At 33.7% G+C, this 22,582-nt stretch overlaps 1 protein-coding gene across 13 annotated transcripts in view; it reads left to right on the forward strand.

Annotated features, from left to right (window-relative positions):
* Positions 1-22,582, forward strand: part of DLG1 (discs large MAGUK scaffold protein 1) — a 263,928-nt gene that overhangs the window by 2,655 nt on the left and 238,691 nt on the right. For all 13 annotated transcript variants that reach the window (XM_044252049.1, XM_044252050.1, XM_044252052.1 and 10 more), the window contains exon 4: positions 12,977-13,143. In XM_044252049.1, coding sequence (XP_044107984.1) covers positions 12,977-13,143 — 167 coding nt within the window. The remainder of the gene's footprint in view (positions 1-12,976; positions 13,144-22,582) is intronic.

Here is a 22,582-nt window from a genome sequence, read left to right on the forward strand (position 1 = left end):
GACATTTTTTACATTTGAATTTCTAAGCTCTGATGTTTAAGGTACAAATGGATGATCAAATTGGATTCCTCTGAAAAAAGTAGCCAAAAAGGAAGGGAAATATTTTTAGTTATTTGGTTTTCTAAGTCAACATCAAACCTAAGAATGTTTTATTTAGTAGAGTCACTGTTTAGAAAAAAAACAATAGTATGACTTGTATGTCCTTGCTTACCTATAGATGTAGATGGGTGTAGTCCTTCTCTGTGTGAAGTCTGCAGCTTAAGAAAATTAAATGGTCAGTAAAGTAAACAGAATCTGCACTTCTTAGATTTCTCTGTAGATTGGAGGTAGATTTGGAGGGTATGTTTGGAGGGATTTTTAAAATATATTCTGCCTTGCCCCTTTTGACTGTTTATCTGTTCTTATACATAATTGAATTCTAAGAGAATTAGTCTTTAATAAATTTGTCAATCTTCTTAGTACTGTATAATTTCATTGGTTGTCAGTTTACCTTGATATTTAGATTTACATATATTTTAATGTTTTATAGGATGTGATAACAAATTTTGGTATAAGAAAAGTAATAGATTTTAGGAATTTTGAAATGGGTAATTTTAGTAGATATTTTTATGTGTTTCCATACTGTAATTGAATTAATTGTTTACTAAATTATTAAATGTATTCTTTGGTATTTATTAACTTTTGTCAGTTTTTGGAAAATTTTTAGGTCAGTAAGATTTTCTTTTTGGTTTGCACCTGTACCATTGTTCTTGAAACAGCATATTAGTATACTTTAAACCTGTACCTCTTCCTAGGCTAAACTAGAGTCTGTTGTGTTCATAGTATGTGCTGGAAAATCCTGGATTAACTGTTTCTTCTTTTAGTAGGTGGCACTCTCTTTTCTGAGCTGATATCAGTGGACCACTAGATTTAAGGAGACATGGGTCTTGACCATCTGAATTGTTTGAAAGTCATTTGGTGCTTAGGTTTTTGACTGCCTGAGTTGGAAATCATTTTCTTAGGCTGTAGTGAATTATGTAGTTACTTCTTTGGATTTGGTGTCTGCGTAATTGTTTATTGATCGTTTGCGCTGGTAGTTTGTATTGACTGTTTTCATGCATTTAAAAGAAGTTTGTGGGGGCGCCTGGGTGGCTCAGTGGGTTAAGCCACTGCCTTGGGCTCAGGTCATGATCTCAGGGTCCTTGGATCGAGTCCCGCATCGGGCTCTCTGCTCAGCAGGGAGCCTGTTTCCCTCTCTCTCTGCCTGCCTCTCCATCTACTTGTGATTTCTCTCTGTCAAGTAAATACATAAAATCTTTAAAATGCAAACTATTTAAAAGAAGTTTGTGTAGGGTTCTGGGATTTTGGTGTTACAGAAATGTTGATTTTCCTTTCCTCTGTATTTGAAATGTGTTAATTAGATTAGGTCTGTTCTGGTTACCTGGGGGTTATTCAGAGGAATAGGCATGTATATATTGCATTATGTCTGTTCTGAGATAACAATTTTTAATTTATTTTAATATCTTTGAATTTGGGATACATTTTATGACTGATGTATTATGGAAGTGATTTTACATTCTTAGTGGCACATGAAATAATGGTGCATCAGAGAATCGATATCGTCAATTCAGTGAAACATGGCAATCATTGTCCTAGTTCTGATGTTTGTTAGTGACATTGAAAGATGTCTTGAAGATTTAAAAATTATTGAAAGCAGAACAGTTTTTATTAATTTTGAGTTTCAGCTGACAAGTTACTTCTTTAGAGATGAATATTTAAAGTCATATCTAAAAAAAAAAAAATCCATGATTTTCTTCTTTAAAATTTATTCCCCAAGTATGTGGTGATCATTTTTATAATGGAAGATAAAGTCTGCCTTAATTTTACTCCGTGATTTAGGTGAGAACAATTTGAAAACTTAATGTATTTGATTTTGTATTCTCATTTTCTGTACTTATATTTGAGAATTTGTAAGTAAAGTAGACTTGATATGGTTTGATTACAGGTCAGAGCCCAGGTGTTCAAGTCCATATTGGTTTGAGGTCATTTATGGTACTTAGGTTTGTCTGGAATCTCTGAGACGACTTGGTAGTCTTCAAAGATTTCTTACTAGTCTAGATCCCTGGAGTTACTTATGGGGTCAGAGAATTTATCTGCTTTTCTTGCTCACAGGAGGAAAAACCTGTGCTAAAGATCAGGCTGACTTTAGAGACTTGAGTAAGTTGAATCACGAGATTTGTATAGTTTGTCTGCAATAAATAGCATGCTTGTCTGCAATAAATAGCAAGCTTACTTTAATGCGTTTTTTATTTTAGTTCTAAAATTTTTCAAGATGAGGTGGATTATGTAATAACACCATTTCTGAGATACTTGGCTCATTCATTTTTTGCTACTCAATTAACTGAATTTGACTAGGCCTTGTAAACATGGTAAAGGACATTTAAATTTGTAGATACTGGGTTTCAAAAGTATGTCTCCTTTTTTTTTTTTAATTGTAAAAAGAAAATAACATTTATCATCTTAGCCACTTTTAAATGTGTAGTTTGATAGTGTTAAGTATATCCACATTGTTCCAAAAACAGTTCAGAACTTACTCCCCTTGCAAAAGCAAAACTCTACCCAGTAAACAATACTTCCCTTTTCATTGTACACCCAGCACCTGGTAACTACTCTTGTACTTTCTGTCTCTGTGATTTTGACTACTGTAAGTAGCTCATGCAAGGGGAAATCATACAGTACTTATCTTTTTTGTGGCTAACTTAATTCATTTAATGTTCTCAAAGTTACTCCATGTTTGTAGCATGTGACAGAATTTCCTTCCCGTTTAAGACTGGATTTATTTTACTGTATGTATATACCACATTTTGTTTATCCATTGATCCATTGATGGACATTTGGAAATCATACAGTACTTCTCTTTTTTTGGCTAACTTAATTCATTTAATGTTCTCAAAGTTACTCCATGTTGTAGCATGTGACAGTATTTCCTTCCCGTTTAAGACTGGATTTATTTTACTGTATGTATATACCACATTTTGTTTATCCATTGATCCATTGGTGGACAAATGTCCATCAATGGATCTTAGCTATTGTGAATAGTGCTTCCATGGGTGTGCAAATATCTCTTTGAAACTCTTCTTTCAATTTTTGGGATACTCAAGAGCAAGATTGCAGGATCATATGGTATTTATATATTTAATTTTTTGAGGAACTGCTCTACTGCCTCACATAGCAGTTGCATTATTTTACGGTCCCACCAGCAGAGCACAAGGGTCTCCATACTTTTGCCAACACTTGTTATTTTCGGGTTTTTTTTTTATAATAACCATCCTAATGGATGTGAGATTTTGACATTTTCAAGTGTATGTAAAAAGTGTATTTATTTATTTATAGAAGATTTTATTTATTTATTTAACACAGAGAAATCACAAGTAGGCAGAGAGGCAGGCGGGGGGAGGGGGGAGCAAGCTCCTTGCTTTGCTGAGCAGAGAGCCTGATGCGGGGCTTGATCCCAGGACCCTGGGATCATGATCTGAGCCAAAGGCAGAGGCTTAACCCACTGAGCCACCCAGGCACCCCTGAAGAGTATTTAAAAACCACTTTTCTTTGTAATACAAGTGTCTCATTTAGTCATCATAATCCTATGAAGTCTATATTCACCTGTAAGGTGATTATACTCTTTTATAGATTGGAAAACTGAGGCACTGACAAATTACGTATCTCATTCAAGAACCCTCAGGTACTAAACTGTCAAGCCAGAAGTTGAATTCAGCTAATCTGAATCCAGAGCTTCTCCTCATGTTCAGTTATTAGGATATTCTTTATCATAAGTTGAATATTTTAATTGGTAAAGAACACTGAGAAGTGTGTTTAAGATAGATGTTGATCTGTAGTATCAGTGGTTATTTTTTTTTGAAGTTTTTACTTTGAAGGAGAATATTTATGATGGAATGATGCTTGTAATTACAGAATTTACACATTTTGAAAGTGTGTGTATTTAGTAATCAAGGTTTGTGAATTTCTAGCTGTAATAGTAAAATGTCAGAATTTCTTGGATTTTTTTGTTTGGTTGTTTATTATTGGTTCCTGTCATATTATATTTTAGTTTGTTGCTAACTTCATGTGTGTGACCTGCAGGCTAGGTTTTAGAAAAGAAAACGTTTATGACAGTATATGGATCATTCTCTTGACCAAAACTTTATTGGAGGAAAATTTTACTAACTTTTCAGTTGGTCATTTTGATTGAACCTGGATTGTTATTTACTTGCTAGTAGTTTTGCTTACTACTTCTCTGACGTAGTGCTTTGATTATGTTGAATCTGGTTGAATTCTCTTTGGAACCTTGTAATCAACAGAGCTGTAAAAGCATCTGTAAATAATTTTTCTAGTTTATTTCATCTGTGTAAGGTCAGATTTTTTCCACTATATTTTTTCTTTCCTAATTATTTTTTTCAGTAACTATCCAGTCTAACATCAGGTATTTCATTTATTTGTCATGTCTCTGTAGTCTCGACACATTTCCACAGTCCTTTTTGGTCTTTTATGACATTACCATTTTGTTTCTAATTTTAGATTTGTCTGATACTTGCTTGTGACTAAATTCAGGTTATGTATTCTCTAGGGTTCTGTACATTCAGTGGTACAAGATGTCTTCTGCTCTTTATTAGCATTGTTAATTTTGATCACCCAATTAAGGTACTTGATTTCTCTATAGTTAGTGTTGTTTTCCTTGCATTTTGTAAGCAATATGTGGGAGAGACTTTAATACCATAGGCATGCCCTGCTCTTTAGCAAAATTTCCCTCTAGACTTAGCATCCATTGATGATGCTTGTCTGAACCAGTTTTTACTATGTTGAAAATGACAATCAAAAAATGACATTTCGTAACAGTAGCAGTCTTTTACATTCTCCATTTAATACCTGCATTTTACTTTAAAGAGCTCTTCTTCCCCATGTATCTATGTATATGTCTGTGTCATTTTTCTTTTAATCATTGATAGTGTATTATCAACCTTAATGATTTCGGTGCTCAGATTGTTTTAGATCATCTGGTAAGAACTCGTTCCAGCTTGCTTTTCTGTCCTTAAGATGTACCACTGTCACTTTGAGTACTTTCTCACTTTTTGACATAACAAGATATTCCAGGTTCATCTTGTACATATTTTGTCCCAGCCTTGGAATCAGCCATCTCTCTGAGAAGGTCTGGTTTCTGTTGATACCTTGTTCTCAAAAATATGTTTGTGAAAATACTCTATGACTGTTAGTCAAATAGTATTTTAGATGTGGAAGTAACTTTTTTGGATGTTGGCTTGACATTTTTCTTGTTTCTAGTGTGCAAAACACAAATTACGATAATGTACTTAAAAATTTTGTGTGATACTCTTTTGGGGGATCAAAATGGCTTTTTAAATGTACTTAAGTTTAGACGAAAGCAGAGTATCTATTTTTGAGTACCTGTTTTTGAGTAGATTTGGCAATTGCGTATTTTAGTTTATGAAACATTATACTTGCTTTTAGTCAACTAACTGATAAAATTCCCTCTGAAATGGCCAGGTTATATTTCAGTGTTTTTCAGCTTTCTAGTTGCTTTCTTTCTAAGTCCAAAACAGAATTTATTACAAAAAAAAAAATGGCATGTTCCATGTAAAGAATTTAAGATCAGTTAAATATACTTTATATAAAATACTATAATCAAGAAAATTCTCACAGCAGAGGTAACCTTCTTCTTCCATAGGGTGAACATCCTTATAGAATATTATTATTTATGTATTTATACACACTTTCTTTTTGTAAAACAAATTCCCTACACAAGTAAAACATAATGGAATTGTTTCCTACATAAGGAATTGATACTTAAAATCAGTATGTAAAATGAAAAATCCCATCAGATTAAAATTACCCTTGAAATTCCTTCTAGAATTTAACACTCATTAAGTACAGTATAGTTGTTTTTTCTCTAGTGGAAAGAAACCTTTGTTTCTTCAGTTGGGCAGCAGACATAGTTGGCTTGTGTTTAAGTGATCTCTTGTACTAAAAGCTCATAATTCTGGGGCACCTGGATGGCTCAGTGGATTAAAGCCTCTGCCTTTGGCTCAGGTCATGATTCCAGGGTCTGGGGATCGAGCCCTGCATTGGGCTCTCTGCTCAGTGGGAGCCTTCTTCCCTCTCTCTCTCTCTGCCTGCCTCTCTGCCTCCTTGTGTTCTTTGTCTGTCAAATAAATAAATAAAATCTTTAAAAAAAAAAGCTCATCATTCTAGAATCAGACTCAGTACATAAGGTCTATAGAGATGCTCACATTAGAGGCACATGGAAACGGAGGCTACCTGAGGGAACAGTTTCCTCCCTTCTCATTTTTTATTTGTGATGTTGACTTATTGGGTGGACTGATTGATAGAATTGCCTTTTTTGGTGAAGGGAGGTGCTGAAGTTAGATTTGCCTAAGTGTATGTAATGTGCATACACAAATTAACTATTTTTATCCCAAAATTTAGCATTGGATATCTTCCCATATCAGTATGTTTGTACCATCTTAAGTGACTGTTTACATTCTATAGATGTGGTGTTGTCTTACTAATGATTTCCTAGGAGCACTTAGGTATATAATTTTTCTGAATTTTGAACAACATTGCAAGTGTATATGCCTCTTTGTTCTACATTGTTTGTTATAACCTTTGGATAAATTCCTAGAAATTAATTGCTTGGCAAAAGGGGATTTGCATTTTAAAAAGGTTTTTAGCGTAATTTGTTAAATTACTCTCAGAAAGGTTATATTCAATTTAATTTTTTAGGCAGTATGTGAGATAATAACTAATTCCCTATACCTTAAGCAATATAGGTATCATCCTTTTTAATATTTTTTATTCTGATATGTGGAATATACCTTTAGTCATTTTGATGTTTTATTATATATTTATTTGGTTAAACAACCAATGATAAAAGAACTTTAAACTATGTAAGAATTTTCTTATATCATTTAAGTTTCTTTTGTGAATTATTTGTTCATGTCATTTTCCCCGTCATGATATAAGAATTTTCAGCTGTGTGAGAATTTTCTTACATCATTTAAATTTCTTTTTTGAATTATTTGTTCATGTCGTTTCCCCCTCCTACAACTTTTTTTCTCCCTTTTTTTAGAAGTGTAAAATCATTCTGTTAAGGTCTTTTCTTAATATTTTCCCTATGAAATAAGGCTATTTTCTCATAGATTAGAGATGTTTTCTCTACTGTGTTAAATTATTACAAATTCTGGACTATTTAGACTTCCTACTCTGATCCTTATTTTTTTAATTTGAGAAATGTGTGTGAGTTTTACTGTTTAGGATGATAAAAATGGTAACTAAAAGCTAGAAAACTTTTCCCAACCTCCTTTGAGGGTGTTTCTGGAATTTTATATTTCCTTTACATAATTCCAGTGTTTGCAAACTTTGAATTCTGCAAGAAAAGAACAAAGATAAAATGAAAATGTTTTACTTAAAGTTTTATTTAAACTTGGAGAGTTCTGAAATATGTGATCCTAAGAGACTTCCCTGAAATACGTATTTTTTGGTAGTAGGAATGAGTCTTCTCTGTTTCACTGGACTAATTGTGTCTAAGTTTAATTTAGAATTTCCAGTTCTATAGAAAATTTCTGTTGTTCCATTGTTTCTATATTTCTTATTACGCATACTGTAACTGTTGTAGCTTTTATAACAGATCTTTGTTCAGGAGCTGCACCTGAGGAGACCCATTTTAGTTCAAAACAGAGAAAGCACTTGCCAGACTATAAGCAGCAAATAGGAATAGACTGTGTTAAGGCTGATCCAGTAGGCTCAACAACATTAATGTTTTCAATTGTGAATCAGCTAAAGGTTAGTTTTCTCTAATAAATGTTTTAATATTCCGCATTTTCTCATGTTCTTGCTTTAGTGCATCATTATTTTTAAAAGGAAATAAGTTTTTTCAGGGTAGTAAATAAAAATATAGTCATTTTAATTCCATATGGTGTATATTTGGGTGAACTATATGGATTTTCAGATGAGTATGGAATTACCTGTCTTTCTTTTTTTTTTTTTTTTTTTTAAAGATTTTATTTATTTATTTGTCAGAGACAGAGGGAGAGCGAGCGAGCGAGCACAGGCAGACAGAGAGGCAGGCAGAGGCAGAGGGAGAAGCAGGCTCCTTGCTGAGCAAGGAGCCCGATGTGGGACTCGATCCCAGGACTCTGGGATCATGACCTGAGCCGAAGGCAGCTGCTTAACAACTGAGCCACCCAGGCGTCCCTGGAATTACCTGTCTTAAGTGGCATTTTGACTACTTCTGTATTCTTCCCATTTTCTGTACATTTTCATATTAAAGGTTTAAGTTTAGAGTTGATGCAAGTGAAATGTTTGCATAGGTTTATTGAAAGACTGTCATTTTTTTAAAAGACTTATTATTTGTCAGAGAGAGGGCACAAGCAGTGAGTGGGGGAGGCAGAGGGAGAAGCAGGCTCCCTGTTGAGCCAAGAGCCCAATGGAGGACTCCATCCCAGTATCCTGGGATCATGACCTGCACCCAAGACAGTTTCTTAACCAGCTAAGCCACCCAGGTGTCCCAGGACTCTGTCATCTTACATGTGATAGTAAATTTAGCAAGTTCTAATGTAATAGTATTGAGAGAGATGACTATTGAAGTATTATTTTGCTGTGATTACATTTTTTGTAGTCTATATATTTTGGTATAACTATGAGTAGCCATTATTAGTGATGTTGGGTATAATTGGCGTAGAAATATATAAATGAATTATATAAATCAGAATTATAAAAGAATTTTTCATTGTCAGAGCTGGTTAATTTTACTTTCAAAAAATTTAATACATGTGCAGTAATAGAAATTTGAAATAGATGTGTAAGGTTCAATAGCACCTTAAAATATAGCCATCAAATTTTTATAGAACTCTACCTTTTTAAGTGTTTCTAAATGGTGTTATTTGATTTTTAAGTGTTAATGTATTTTTTTCCTCAATTTTTTCTCCATCTCTCAAAGACATTGTTATATCTCATTTTTTAATTCTTTTATTCCTCTTTAAAATGTATTCTCTCTATTAGTATTCGTTGTTTGAATGTCTTAAGTGTTCAGGGTGAACTCATTAGTTTAATTCTTTATTTTCATGAAGTTTGTTGAGAATAACTTGGAATTTGAGACTTGAGCATTTTAAACAGATTTTCAAGAACTGGGAGAAATGGGGATTATACTAGAACTTGTTTTTGTTTTCTATTTTTGACTTCTGTTAATAGTAGTAGCTTCGATTTTACTTTAGGCTCATTAGCTTATGGAACTCAGTATTATACTCCCCAATTTAAGAAAAATCTAAAGGAAAAGAAAGTAATGTTTTGAATCTTAGAATGTTATTGTAGAAACACTCCTGTCCCAGTAATAATCTTTTATCTTTGCTAAATCTTTATGGTTATGATCAGTGATATAATTATCTTCTGACATATAAAATGTAGATTATAAAGAACAATGACTGCTGATACTATGGGAAATATAAAATATGAGTACTTTGGACTCATAAGAAAAGCTCTGTCCAGTTTTTCCAGAGTACCCTTTTTGATGAAGTGCAGCTTTGAAAAATCTTTACTGATACACCTGAGTAAATTTGTGATAGAGAAATTAATTTCTGAAGAGGTATTCCTATGTTACTGACCTTTATAGTCTTTGAGATACCCTAAAGATGAAGCAGTGTGGTGGACAAGTTAAATAAAATGTGTGGAATGTTGGTCAAAATGGGATATTGGTCAAAATTAAAGGGATGTGTATATTTACAAGCTGGATATGTAAGCTTATTATCACTTTCCTTTAAAATATAAATAAAGGAAAATGATAATAAGCTGACATATCCAGCTTATTATTTTATTGTGATAAAATGTAGGTAACAAAGTTTATCATTTTTTTAAGTGTACAGTTCAGAGGCATTAAGTACATTCATATTATTTTGTGACCATCACTCATTGTGTCTCCTGAAACTTTTCATCATCCCAGACTGAAACTCTGTACTCGTTAGAAAATAACTCTCCATTTCCTCCTCACTCAGTCCCGCCTTAATCCATTCTTATCTTACCCCAGTAACAACTGTTCTTCCTGCCTCTATAAATTTGACTATTCTAGTACCTCATGTAAGTGGAATTATACAATATTTTCTTGTGTGTCTGACATACCCTAAACTTAGCATAATGTCTTCAAAATCCATCCATCCATTTTGTAGAATGTATCAGAATTTTGTTCCTTTTAAAAGTTGAGTAGTATTACATTGTTTGTATGTTCCACATTTTGTTTTTTAACCATTCATCTGTGAATGAATATTTGGGTTGTTTCCACCTGTTATATACTGGGAATAATGCTGCTGTGCTCATTGATGTACACATAATCTGTTTGAGTCCCCGCTTTCACTTCTTTTGGGCATATATCTAGAATCTCATGCTTGATCAAAAGGTGATTTTATGTTGTAGTATTTTGAGATATCACTGTACTGTTTTCCACAATGATTTTATCATTTTCTATTCCTACCAATAAGTGGACAGGGATTTAATTTCTCTACATCCTCATCAAAGCCTGTTGTTTTCTGTTTTGTTGATAATAGTCATTCTAATGAGTGTTTACTCAGTTTATGTTGTCTTAAGCCTGATATAGTTAAAATAATATGAATATTTGATTCATATTCAGTCCATAAGAGCTCAGGTACAGCAAATTAGAAGGACTTTTTAAGAGATGAGGCATTTCAGTTGACAGTAAGTAGCAGGATGTGAGTGGACTTTTGAAAAATTCACATAGGGAGCATTTTATTCCTTGATCTTCCTAGATAGTAAAATGTTACTCCAAATTATACTAGTCTAGATCTCTGTTGTCCTATATGATAACTACTAGCTGTTTGTGACTATTTAATTATACATAAATAAAATTATAAAATCAGTTCCTCACAAAAATGTGACACTTGTCACATTTTTAGTGCTTAATAGCCATGTGTAGCTAGTGGCTACCATATTGGAGAGTGCAGCTATAGAACATTTTCATCCCTGTAGAAAGTTCTTTTGGACAGTACTGATAGAGATATTTGTTAGAGATATTATTGAAGGATAATAGAGCAGTATATCTGTTAAGGGTAGAATAAAAGGTCACAGAAGGTAAACATTTCAAACTCCACTTGTAATAATGGAAAATATAATGAAGTTTTTTTATAGTGATGTAGGCTATTTACCTTGAGATTGGTAATCACCCAATTACTCAAATTACTCAATATTCAGCACTTTTGGGGAGCATAATTACACTAGGAGCTCTGATATCTTTATTTTCTTGCAGAAGATATTTCTCCTTCTCTATAGATCTATGAATATATATCCTCTGTGTATAATAAATGTGTTTCTTATATATGTAAAAGTATATGTCCTGCCACAGAAATGTATACATATTCTCATATATATATATATATATACATCTCCTAAAAAAAGATCTGTAGTATTTTTGGGAAATAGTCCATATTTAAATTTCCCTAATTATCACAATATCTTTTATATCCCCCTGCCCCTTCCTGCCAATGAAGCCTCACTTATTGCAGTTAATTGCTGTGTTTTTTTCATTTCCTTTATTTTAAAAAAAAAATTCTTCTCAAATAATTTCTCTTCCTTTTCATGACATTGACTTGGTAAAGAAACTGGCCATTTGTCTTATGGAATGTCCCCTTCTGAATCTGTTTTTTTCCCCCTTGCTCTTTTGGTGTCATTTTACTTGTTTCTCTAGCCTCTTTATTTCCTGTGAACTGCAGGTTGGTTCTGAAGCTTTGATTTAGGTTCAGGTTAAGCAATTTTTGGTAAGAACACTTTGTAGCTGATGCTCTTAATTTGAGTTTATAATAATTTTTTTCACGATGGTTATGTGAACAGTTTTTTGTACTTAACTCATGCTTTATAAAATACTTTTCTATGCAATTTTCTCTAGTAATATTCTTAACACCTTGTAAAGTGGGTTGATACTATCTTCACTATGCTGATTTAGTTTTTATGAGCTCTTTACTTAGAAAGTTTTACAATTCTACTGGTTATTAAAAGGGAGTTATTTTGTCTCTACTATTTTCTGACTTTTTTAAAGGACATATTAATCTTTTCATCATAGAAATAAGTAAAAGTTATTCTGTTTAAATGTTACTTGAAATTGTGCATGATTCTGTATAGGATATTCTCCCACCTTTGCTGTTAAAACAATAATTTCTCCCATTTAAAAAACTAACTCAAAATACACAACTAGGTGAATAAAGAACTGATAGTGGTGAACTTAAGCATTTGTAACTGTACTCAGAGCTTTCTGAATGGCATGAAAAATCAGTGTTAATATGCTAAGTTTATATAATTCTAGTTGACAGCAAAGTAAATTGATCTTTTAAATTGTCCTGTGCTACTTTAAATAAATTCATGGATTTTTTAGTTTTGTTATGTTTAATTGATTATTTCCAAAATATAAAATATTTAATTTAGTATTTCACTTTCTTGTTCATGTTGGTTAGAAGGACAGTTAAAACTATGTGAGGGGTTTATATTGAGGAGATATTGGTGGTATGAAGATAAAATATCAGTAATGACTCACATCTTCAAAATTCATAGTAGTGATATTAGCTGCTGTTGGTTAGGAGCCTGTTAGGTGCCATTGTGCTCTTCATATGTATTATACTCAGTACTTTTAACAATTCACATGATAAAGAGGCAAGTTATCAGAGGTTAAGTAACTTGCCTGAACAGGCAGCTAATTTATGATGAAATAGAGATTTGAACTCAGCACTGACTTTGAAGTGTAAAAAGCCTGTGACTTTTACACTATGCCCTGCAAGTTCTGATGTGACTATGACAAAATAAAATGAGAAAATACTCACTGTTTAAGTACATTATAAGATTGGGCTTATTTTACTTTTTGAGTTAATGCTGTTTCAGCAATGCATAGTTTAATTAGAAAATCTAAATACTTTGATTTTTTTTTTCTTTTCTTCTCTTCTAGATATTCAAGAATTTTATGAAGTGACCTTACTGGATAATCCAAAATGTATAGATCGTTCAAAGCAGTCTGAACCAATACAGCCTGTGAATACTTGGGAAATTTCCAGCCTTCCAAGCACTACTGTGACTTCAGAAACACTGCCAAGCAGCCTTAGCCCTAGTGTAGAGGTAAGATAAATTTTTTCCTGAGGCTGTTTTTTAATAATCAATTTATTGGGGCTGCTAAGTTTTTTCACTTTATTAAAATGGATATTATGTGGAAATATCATGAGATTACAAATATTTTTTAAGAGAGAAGCTCAGAATCTCTGGTGCCCCTTTCTTAACATGTTGTAAATGGTTTGAGGTCTGAAATACTTGGCTTTAGACTATTAAAAGAACACTTTGCATGAGATACCTTAGTGCAGTTGTATTTTGAAAAGGTGATTTTGCTCTGGTTTTTTGTTTGTTTTGAGAAATAGAATATAGTTTTGTTGTGCTGGGCCGATTAATTGCTACATATACTCCAATAATTCTGTTTATTTGACTTGCATTAATAAAATTCACTAAAGACTGATCAGTAAATCTTAAGGTTAGCATTGGTTTCAGCATTTTTCTGTAGTTAAAACTGTATTTCTTTAAGTTTTAAGAACTGTTTTAGTAATGTTCTTTTTTTGGTTGTAACGTACTGTTGCTGGTAGAGTTAGAACAGAGATATATGAAGCGTTTTGTAATGAGGCTTCTATCTGACAAACATTAGTCATTTGAATGTGGTTGTCTGACTGAATTTGATTCTAGTCCCTTCTAGTTTGTACTAGAGAAGTGCTTGGAAAATTGAATCAGCCTCTGTTTGGTGAGTAATAAATCAGGGAAAAGTAGTGGTGGGCAGCAACCAGACAACCCTTTGGTAATGAAGCAGACAGTTTCTGAGTTTTCTTTTTTTATATTATGTCACATAGAACTGTAAAATTTTAAAACAGGCAACACATCTGATCCCTCTTTTTCATTTTAAGGATTCGGAAACCGAGATCCAAAAGAAAAGGAATGACTTGACCCAGCTTATTTAGCTAGTTTGGGCAAGTCTACCCTTAGATTTCAGACCTTGTAACAGATCACGGTTCTCTTTACTGATCCTGTTCTGCACTTGTATGTTTATTGTTTCTGTGTCTTTTTTTTTTTTTAATCTCTTTTTTAATCACTCTTGGATCATTTCCATTTTCATTCCCTTTTGTTGATAAATCATTTGCCCTTATGATCGATTCCAAACAGATTTTTTTTTAATGTTAACTATTAGTACAGTTTTTATTTCACATTTATTTTCCTAGCTTAAAAATTTTGCATTTGAGGAGACATGTTAAATTTTAAGAGAATTGAGTTTCTTATTTAATTACTTAACTATTGTTTTCTATTGTCTCATTGATTATGTTCAACTATGAGAATAAAGCATAGAGTTCTTATAGTTGATTTGCCTATTTTTATAGGAGATTGTTTAGATAATGGCTGGCTCAATGTAACCAGTAAAATAAATGTTCATTAAGGTTAAATAAGTGGATAATACTGCATTTGGAAGTTAATTTCTATATAGAGTTCAGTCAGAAAGATCAGGAAGGCGTTGAATTCCATTATGAGTAGTATTAGAAAATTTCAAGGGTGCCTGGTTAACCCAGTCAGTGGAGCGTGTGACTCTTGATCTCAGGGTCATGAGCAAGAGCCCCATGTTGGGTGTAGAGATTACTTAAAAATAAAATCTTAAGGGAAAAAAATAAAATCTTAAGGGAAAAAAAAGAAGAGTATCGGAAGATTTCAACTTGTGTAAAGTGAGGCACTGGTATTTAGAAAGACCCTTTGCAGTACTGGTTTCTGCATCTCCTAAAGGGTGTAGTATGGACATGTTAAAGGAGAATAGGAGAACAAGAATTTTCAGACTATAAATGGGAGGTCTAATTAGGAAAATGGATGAGAAGGGATTATGAAGGGATTATGATTAAAATGTTGCTTAGGGCTTGGCACATGAAAATGCCCTAGTGTGCTTGAATTTACACCCATTCACATTTAAACTTAGTAATGGGATCATGGAGATGTGTCCATCAAGTCCCAGATTTTTTTAAAGAAGGGAAGATCTGTGTGTGTCAAATCTATAGTGAGCTAAGTTTAGTTCAAAAGAAGTACTGTTTTGTAGAGAGGATAGAATACCCTGATAGATGCTTGCCTGAAAATGTAAATAGTTTTGAAACACACGGATGGATGACAGTCCTAAGGTCTTAAAAAACAAACAAACAAAAAACCCCTGTAATGTTTATAGGTTTCATTTCTACTTTTTTTGAGAGTAGAAGGAAAGTATATTCCCCTGTTTCCCATTTATGTATGCTTAATTTGGACAGAAAACTTGACTAAGAGGTATTTGACTCGATTGCTTTAGACACTTGGAGGATAATGTTTAGGACTGAAAAGAGATCTCAAACTTTTAATTCACTTTATTTAAAGTTTTGTAGTTGAAGAGAGTCCACTGACCCAAATTAAAACAAATGTAGAGGAAGTTTTTATTTGACTATAACTTAAAAAATAATATGAAAATCATGAAAATATTTTATCTCATACAAATTTTAGGTTATTATTGCACTTGTGCACTAATTCTTGGATAAAAAAGTAAGGTAATGCGGGCACCTGGGTGGCTCAGTTGGTTAAGGGTCTGACTTTTGATTTTAGTTCAGGTCATGATCTCAGGGTTGTGAAATCCAGCCCCTAGTTGGACCCTGCACTGGGTGTGGAGCCTGCTAAAGATTCTCTCTCCCTCCTCTTCTTCTCTCCCCTCCTTCACCTTAAAATAAGTAGGTAGGTAGTAGACAGAAAGGTAATGTTTTTGTGACAAAGTTGTATGCAACACAATCTTACTATCTCTTTTACTTCATGTTCACTTTTGTAGGATTATCATAAAGAGGGTTTTTTTTTTTTGCAAAAGAAGTATTTGAGATAGAGCAATTTCCAGGGCATGCTTCTCTTACTTAAAGTGAAAATCTTTGTCTTGTAAAACATTTGTTCACTTTTCTTTCTTGTCCTTTTTGTTTTGTTATTAACTGATCTAACTTGCCAGATCTTCATTTGTCAGTTAATTTGTGCCCTTGTAACTTCATTTCCTATATTTCTTCTGATGTAGTAAAATGAAAATCAATGCCATTTATTTTTGCAGTGACATGGCAGCATCCCATTTTTTTTTTTTTTTTAAGATTTATTTATTTGACAGACAGAGAACACAAGTAGGCAGAGAGGCAGGCAGAGAGAGAGCAGGAAGCAGGCTCTCTGCTGAGCAGAGTGCCCAATCAGGGCTTGATCCCGGGACCCTGGGATCATGACCTGAGCCAAAGGCAGAGGCTTTAACCCACTGAGCCACCCAGGCGCCCCAGTATCCCATTTTCTTAGAACTTTTTTGTGTTTGGTATATCTGTCTTCTATTTTGAACATATACCTAGTATATTGTTCGGAATAATGTTTGCATAATATTAATGATTGTTTCTGGGTGATGGGGACTTTTTTCTTTTTAGTACTTTTATCTGATACTTAAAAAAAATAATGAGCGCATGTCATTTTTACGGAAACAAATCTATCCTAAAATAAGAGTGAATTTTAGAGATGGTAAGGAAGAGTACTCAAAAGGAACCAAGAGGCAAGAGTAGGAGAAATTGTCTGATTTAATGAAAAATTCCAACAGAAAAGGATGCAGTATCCTATTTTAGTCCTTTTGGGCTCCTGTAACAGAGTATCACAGATTGAGTAGCCTATAAACAACAAATTTATTTCTCACAGTGTGGAACCTGGGCAGTCCAAGATCAGGTCACAGGTAGATACACTTTCCTGGTTCCTAGTTGGCCCTTTTCTTAGTGGGCTCATGTTGAGGAAGGGTGAGAGAGCTTACCATAGTCTCTTTTATAAGGACACTTTCATAAGGACACTAATCCCATTCACAAAGCCTCCCTTATGGCCCAGTGACCTCCCAAAGTCCCCACCTCCTAATACCATCGCATTGGAGTTTAGCATTTCAACATGTGAATTTTTTTTGGTGGGGGGACACATTCCGCCTATGGCAGTTCTGTTTTTGATAGTACATTGCAAGCACACCAAAGAGTCAAAGGCTTGTTTTTTTTTTTTGACGTGAAACCATAAAAATCATCATTTTAATGATTTTTGGATAGGAAGAGCTTTTCTAAGCATGACAGCAATCAAAATCCAGAAGAATTAAAAGGTTAAGAAGGCTGAGTTTGGGGGCACCTGAGTAGCTCAGTCAGACTCTTGATCTCAGCTCAGGTCTCAATCTCGTGGTCATGAGTTCAAGCCCTGCGTTGTGCTCCACTTAGTAAAATGTAAGGAAAGAAAAAAGAATGCTGACTTTGTGGAATTTCTTTGTGATCATCACAAAGTTTGATTATTTGAAGTTTAATTAGAGAATTATATCTTGAATAGGTACATTAAACAATTGAGAAATGGGGGAATTTGTTACATTTATAAAAAGGGACTAATTTCCCCCCCTCTCAACTCAAAAAAACCTCTTTACAGAACAGTAAGAAACACATCAACATTCAATAGAAAAGTGACCAAAGGAAGTGAATGGGCAGTTTAGAGAAAAAGAATTACCAATGGACCAAGTAAGCCTTTGAAGAGATGCTCAACCTCACTTCAAAAGCATGCATATCAAATTGACAAGGGGAGTATTTTAACTAATTTGATTGTCAAAGATTAATTAAATGTGAAGAAATAAACTCTTATACTGTAGGTAGGAGGTACAGTGGTGCAACCTTTCTGCAAGACAACAGTATATATATTCATATCCTTTGATCTAGCTATATGTTCCAGATATAATTACACAAATTAATATGTATTTATATATATATGTATATATGTATATATATATATATACATGTTCGTTGTAGTATTATTTGTAATATTCATAAAAATCAACAGTAAATTATTATCAGTAAGAAACTGGTTAAGGATGCCTGGCTGGCTCAGTAGAGTATCCAGCTCTTGATCTTGAGGTCGTGAGTTCAAGCCCCACATTGGGTGTAGAGATTACTTTAAAAAATTGTATAAAAAAGGAAATTGGATAAACACATTATGGTACAGCCACTTAATGCAATATGAAAAAGCAGTCATAAAAATATAGATTCCATATCTTCTCTATGTTATTAAGTGATTACATATCAGGAGGTATAATATGACTGTAAAAAGAAAATATTGTCAGGTATATATTTAGAAGAATACACACTTAGTCTTTTCAGTAATGTACTCATTTTCAGTTATCTTTGCTATCTCTAAGCTCCATGTTTCAGCACTTCTGAGTTCATCTTCAGGGGAAGGAAATTCTCTGAGTAGGGAATATAGATTCTTTTCCCTTCTCTTTGACCTTTTGATTTAGTGCTTTAAAAAAATTCTATCTGCTTTAATTTAAGTAAAATTTCAGGAGATAGTAAAAAGCATGTATTCAGTCCACCCGGTTGAATCTGAACATTGTACTGTGTAGTATTTATACATAAAACTACGCAAATCATAAATATATAGCTTGATGAATTACTGCATTGTGGATATACCCAGTCAAGAAAAAAAAAATGGAATGACTGCTAATGGGTTCTGGAATTAGATAGTGATGGTGGTTATACAACTCTGAATATACTGAACACCAGTGAATTGTATGTTTTAATATTTGGTAAATTTTCCTGGTATGTACATTATGTCTCATTTTACAAAAGAAATCTTCCTTGTACCTTTCCTAGTCACTACCTGTATCCTGTTCTTCAAAGAACCATCCTGGTTTCTAACACCATGGATGAGTTTTGCCTCTTCTAAAACTATAATTTAACAGATTCATACAGTATGTACTCTCTTAACGTCTAACTTTTTTCTTATATTTGAGAATTTCCTCCAAGAGTGGAAGCTTTTTTTCTTCTTTGTGCTGTATAATATTCCATTGTAGATATACTGCAGTATATTTATCCATTCTGGTGATGGCTATTTGTGTTGTTTTCAGTTTTGTGTTAGTGCTGCTTTAAACATTATTTTATAGTAAGTTCTGCCATAGCACAACATATATGTTCTTAAAAATCACTTCAAAATGCAAAATTGTGTAGTAAAAACTATAGGGCTTATGTAGAAAATGGAGTTAGAGACTCAAAGCTCAAAACTTGGTGAGTAACATATAAAAAAAGATAATATCTTGATAAAAATGGCAGCACAATTTCTAAACCTACTTACAGGAGTGTGTGTTAAGGTTCAACTTGTGAGTTATTGCCCAGTGCTGGCCCAGGAATTTATCTGAAATTGGATGTAGGGTTATTAACAGGTGTGGGTGGCTGTGAATCCTAACATTCAATAAGCTAAGGTCTGAAATGTGTGTTTCTGTGTATTTCTCTATGGTTTGTTTCATCTGGGTGCAATTTTCTGTTCTCACCTAGTGTTTCACATGGACGAGATTGGACTCCAGCAAACATGAAATTAGCTACCGTTGTTCCCTAATATGTCAATCGTATTGGAACATATTTGCTTTTTCAAAATGTTATGGTAGAACCATGTATATTTTTGGTGCATATTTTTGGTGCATATTTTTTATGTGTATATTTTTTATGTGTATATGTGTATTTTTTGGTGTACCTGTGTATGTGTTTCTGTTATTTATATACCCGGTTGTGAAAATGATATGCTTATGTTTAATTTTGGAACATAATAACAGCAGTTTGGCAAAATGGTTATGCCTGATTTTTATAATTACAACCAGTACATGCAAGTTTTGGTTGTTTTACAAGTTTACCATTGCTTTTATTATTTTTATTTATTTATAATTATTTATTTTATTTAATTATTTATTAATAATTTTATTACCATTCCTTTTATTAATAATTTAAACTATTTCAGTAGGTGTGCGATGGTACTTCATATTGTTGTATTTGCATTTTCCTTATCTTATCAAGATTAATAGTTAACACCTTTTCATATGTTTATTCATTTTGCTATCTTTTGTGAAATGTCTATTTAAGTTTCTCATCCCCCCCATTGTTTTTCATCTTATTGATCTGTAGGAGATCTCTATCTGGATATGATTCCTTTGTTGGATATATGTATAATATACATTTTCTCCCACTCTGAGGCATGCTTTTACTAATGATACCTTTTTATTATTTCTTAAATCTAATATATGGTTAATGGTTAATGCTCTTTATGCCTACTGAAATGTTTTTCAGCTTCAAAGTCATAAAGTTATCCTACTTAATTATTTGTTAAAAACTTTTTTTTCATTTTTCACATTTACATCTGTAATCCATATTGCAAAATTTGCAAAATTTCACATGAATTAGCATTACAGTGCATCTCCATTCTTGCACTTTAGTCTAAACAACCCTCATTTCTTGTCTAGATTATTGTAATGGTCTCTTTGGCCTATCTGTTCACACTTGCACCTTTTCCATTTATGACCACTTTGCCTCCAAGATTGTTTTTATAAAATGCAAATCATTTCATTACCCTTCATTGGCTTTCTGTTCCTCTCAGAATGAAGTGGGAGATCTCTAAAGAGACTCAGAAATTCTAATTATTTGACCACTGCCTGTTTTTCCACTCTTGTAAAACTCTTTGATTCTTTGGCTACTGGTTCCTCTTCGTTCAGGGTCCCCACATAATTCCTCTGCATAGGAAGTTCTTTCTTGCCAACTCTTGCTTATTTTTAGCATTTTATTTTAAAGATTATTTATTTATTTATTTGAGAGAGAGAGACAGTGAGAGAGAGCATGAGCGAGGAGAAGGTCAGAGAGCGAAGCAGGCTCCCCATGGAGCTGGGAGCCTGATGTGGGACTCGATCCTGGGACTCCAGGATCACTGAGCCGGAGGCAGTCGTCCAACCAACTGAGCCACCCAGGCGTCCCAGTTTAGCATTTTATTTTAAATGTCAGTTCTTCCAACAAATAATTGAGCATCTGGTATGTATCACACATTGAACAATGGGCTTGAATAAAGGCAAAGATCCTTGTACTCATGGAGCATATATTCTAGTGGCCATGCTGGTAATAAACAATAAATTATTTAGTATGTTAGAAGGCGGTAAGTGATATGGAAGGGAAAAAAAGAGAGAGCTGAGTGAGGTGTATCAGGAATGTCATATTCCTTTGCAATTTTACAAAGTACATTCCTGTACACTTGGCAGTTGTTTTTTTTTAAAGATTTTATTTATTTATTTGACAGAGAGAGATCACAAGTAGGCAGAGAGGCAGGCAGAGAGAGAGAGAGGAGGAAGCAGGCTACCTGCTGAGCAGAGAGCCCAATGCGGGACTTGATCCCAGGACCCTGAGATCATGACCTGAGCTGAAGGCAGCGGCTTAACCCACTGAGCCCCCCAGGTGCCCCACTTCGCAGTTTTTATTAGGGTTATTCATGATAGGCCTGATTTTAAAGAACATGGTATTTGTACAGAGAGTTAGAAGTTGATGCAGCTATTTGGGGAAATAATCAGTGCAAAGATTATAAGGCATAAGGCTGAATTGTATGAGAAATAGCAAGATGGCCAGTATGTTTAGAAGGTATTAAGTAAGGGAAAGAGTAGTGGGAGATGAGGTCAGAGGGTAAGGCAGAGGCAGATCATGTAAAGCTTCTTCAGGGTTTTGGACTGGAGGAATGACATTTAACCTAATCTTTAAAAGGATCGCTTAGGCTGTTTTATTGAAAATAGTTTGTGGTAAGAGTAGAAGCAGGAGACCTGTTAAGGAGTCTGTCTCAGTGATCCAGTTAAGGATGCATGTAGGCGTGAACCAGAGTGGTGATAATGGAGGTGCTAAGTGGCTGAATTATGGATATTTTAAAGTAGAACATGAGTATTTGGGACAGATTGGAAATGGGTTGTGAGAGTAAGATGGAGATCACTACAAGAGAATTAAGGATAACTATGTGGTCACTTCCTGGTAGGAGCCTTTCTTTACCTCTCAGATTATCAGAGCCTGTGTTATAGTACTTTCTGCTTCTGCTTGATAATACTCATCAGTATTGTAATTAAATGCTGTGAAATTACAGATTTTGTGTTATTTTGGTCTCTACTAGGCTGTCCTTCAGGCTAGAGACTTGTGTTTACTAAAATATATGTAGTACTTGTATGTAGTAGCTATTACCAAATGAAGTGAGAATTTTGGTTCTTTCCATACTGTAATTATGTAACAGGCTAACGGTGGCTATATTTTTTTCTAGCTTTATCATAAAAATTTTCCAACTCCAATAAAATCAAGGGAATAGTACAATGTCCATATAGTACAGCAAACCTCCGAATATCTATAGAGTCAACAATTACTAACATTTTGTCATATTTGCTTTCTTTGTGTATGTGTATTTTTGTACATTATGTGAAAATTAGCTCCATTCATCAAGCACTTAAACTATGAAAACTTCAGTATATGTTTCCAATGAGTAAGAATAGTCAAACATCCTGATGTCTGGGTGGCTCAGTTAGTTGACATCTGCCTTCAGCTCAGATCATGATCCCGAGTCCCAGGATCAAGCACCTCGTCGGGCTCCCTGCTCAGTAGGGAGTCTGCTTTTTCCTCTGCCTCTCCCCCTGCTCATGTGCTCTGTCTCAATCTCTCTTTCAAATAAATTAAAAAAAAAAAAA

The sequence above is a fragment of the Neovison vison genome, chromosome 6 (assembly GCF_020171115.1).
Source record: "Neovison vison isolate M4711 chromosome 6, ASM_NN_V1, whole genome shotgun sequence".
In the NCBI taxonomy this organism is placed as follows: Eukaryota; Metazoa; Chordata; class Mammalia; order Carnivora; family Mustelidae; genus Neogale; species Neogale vison.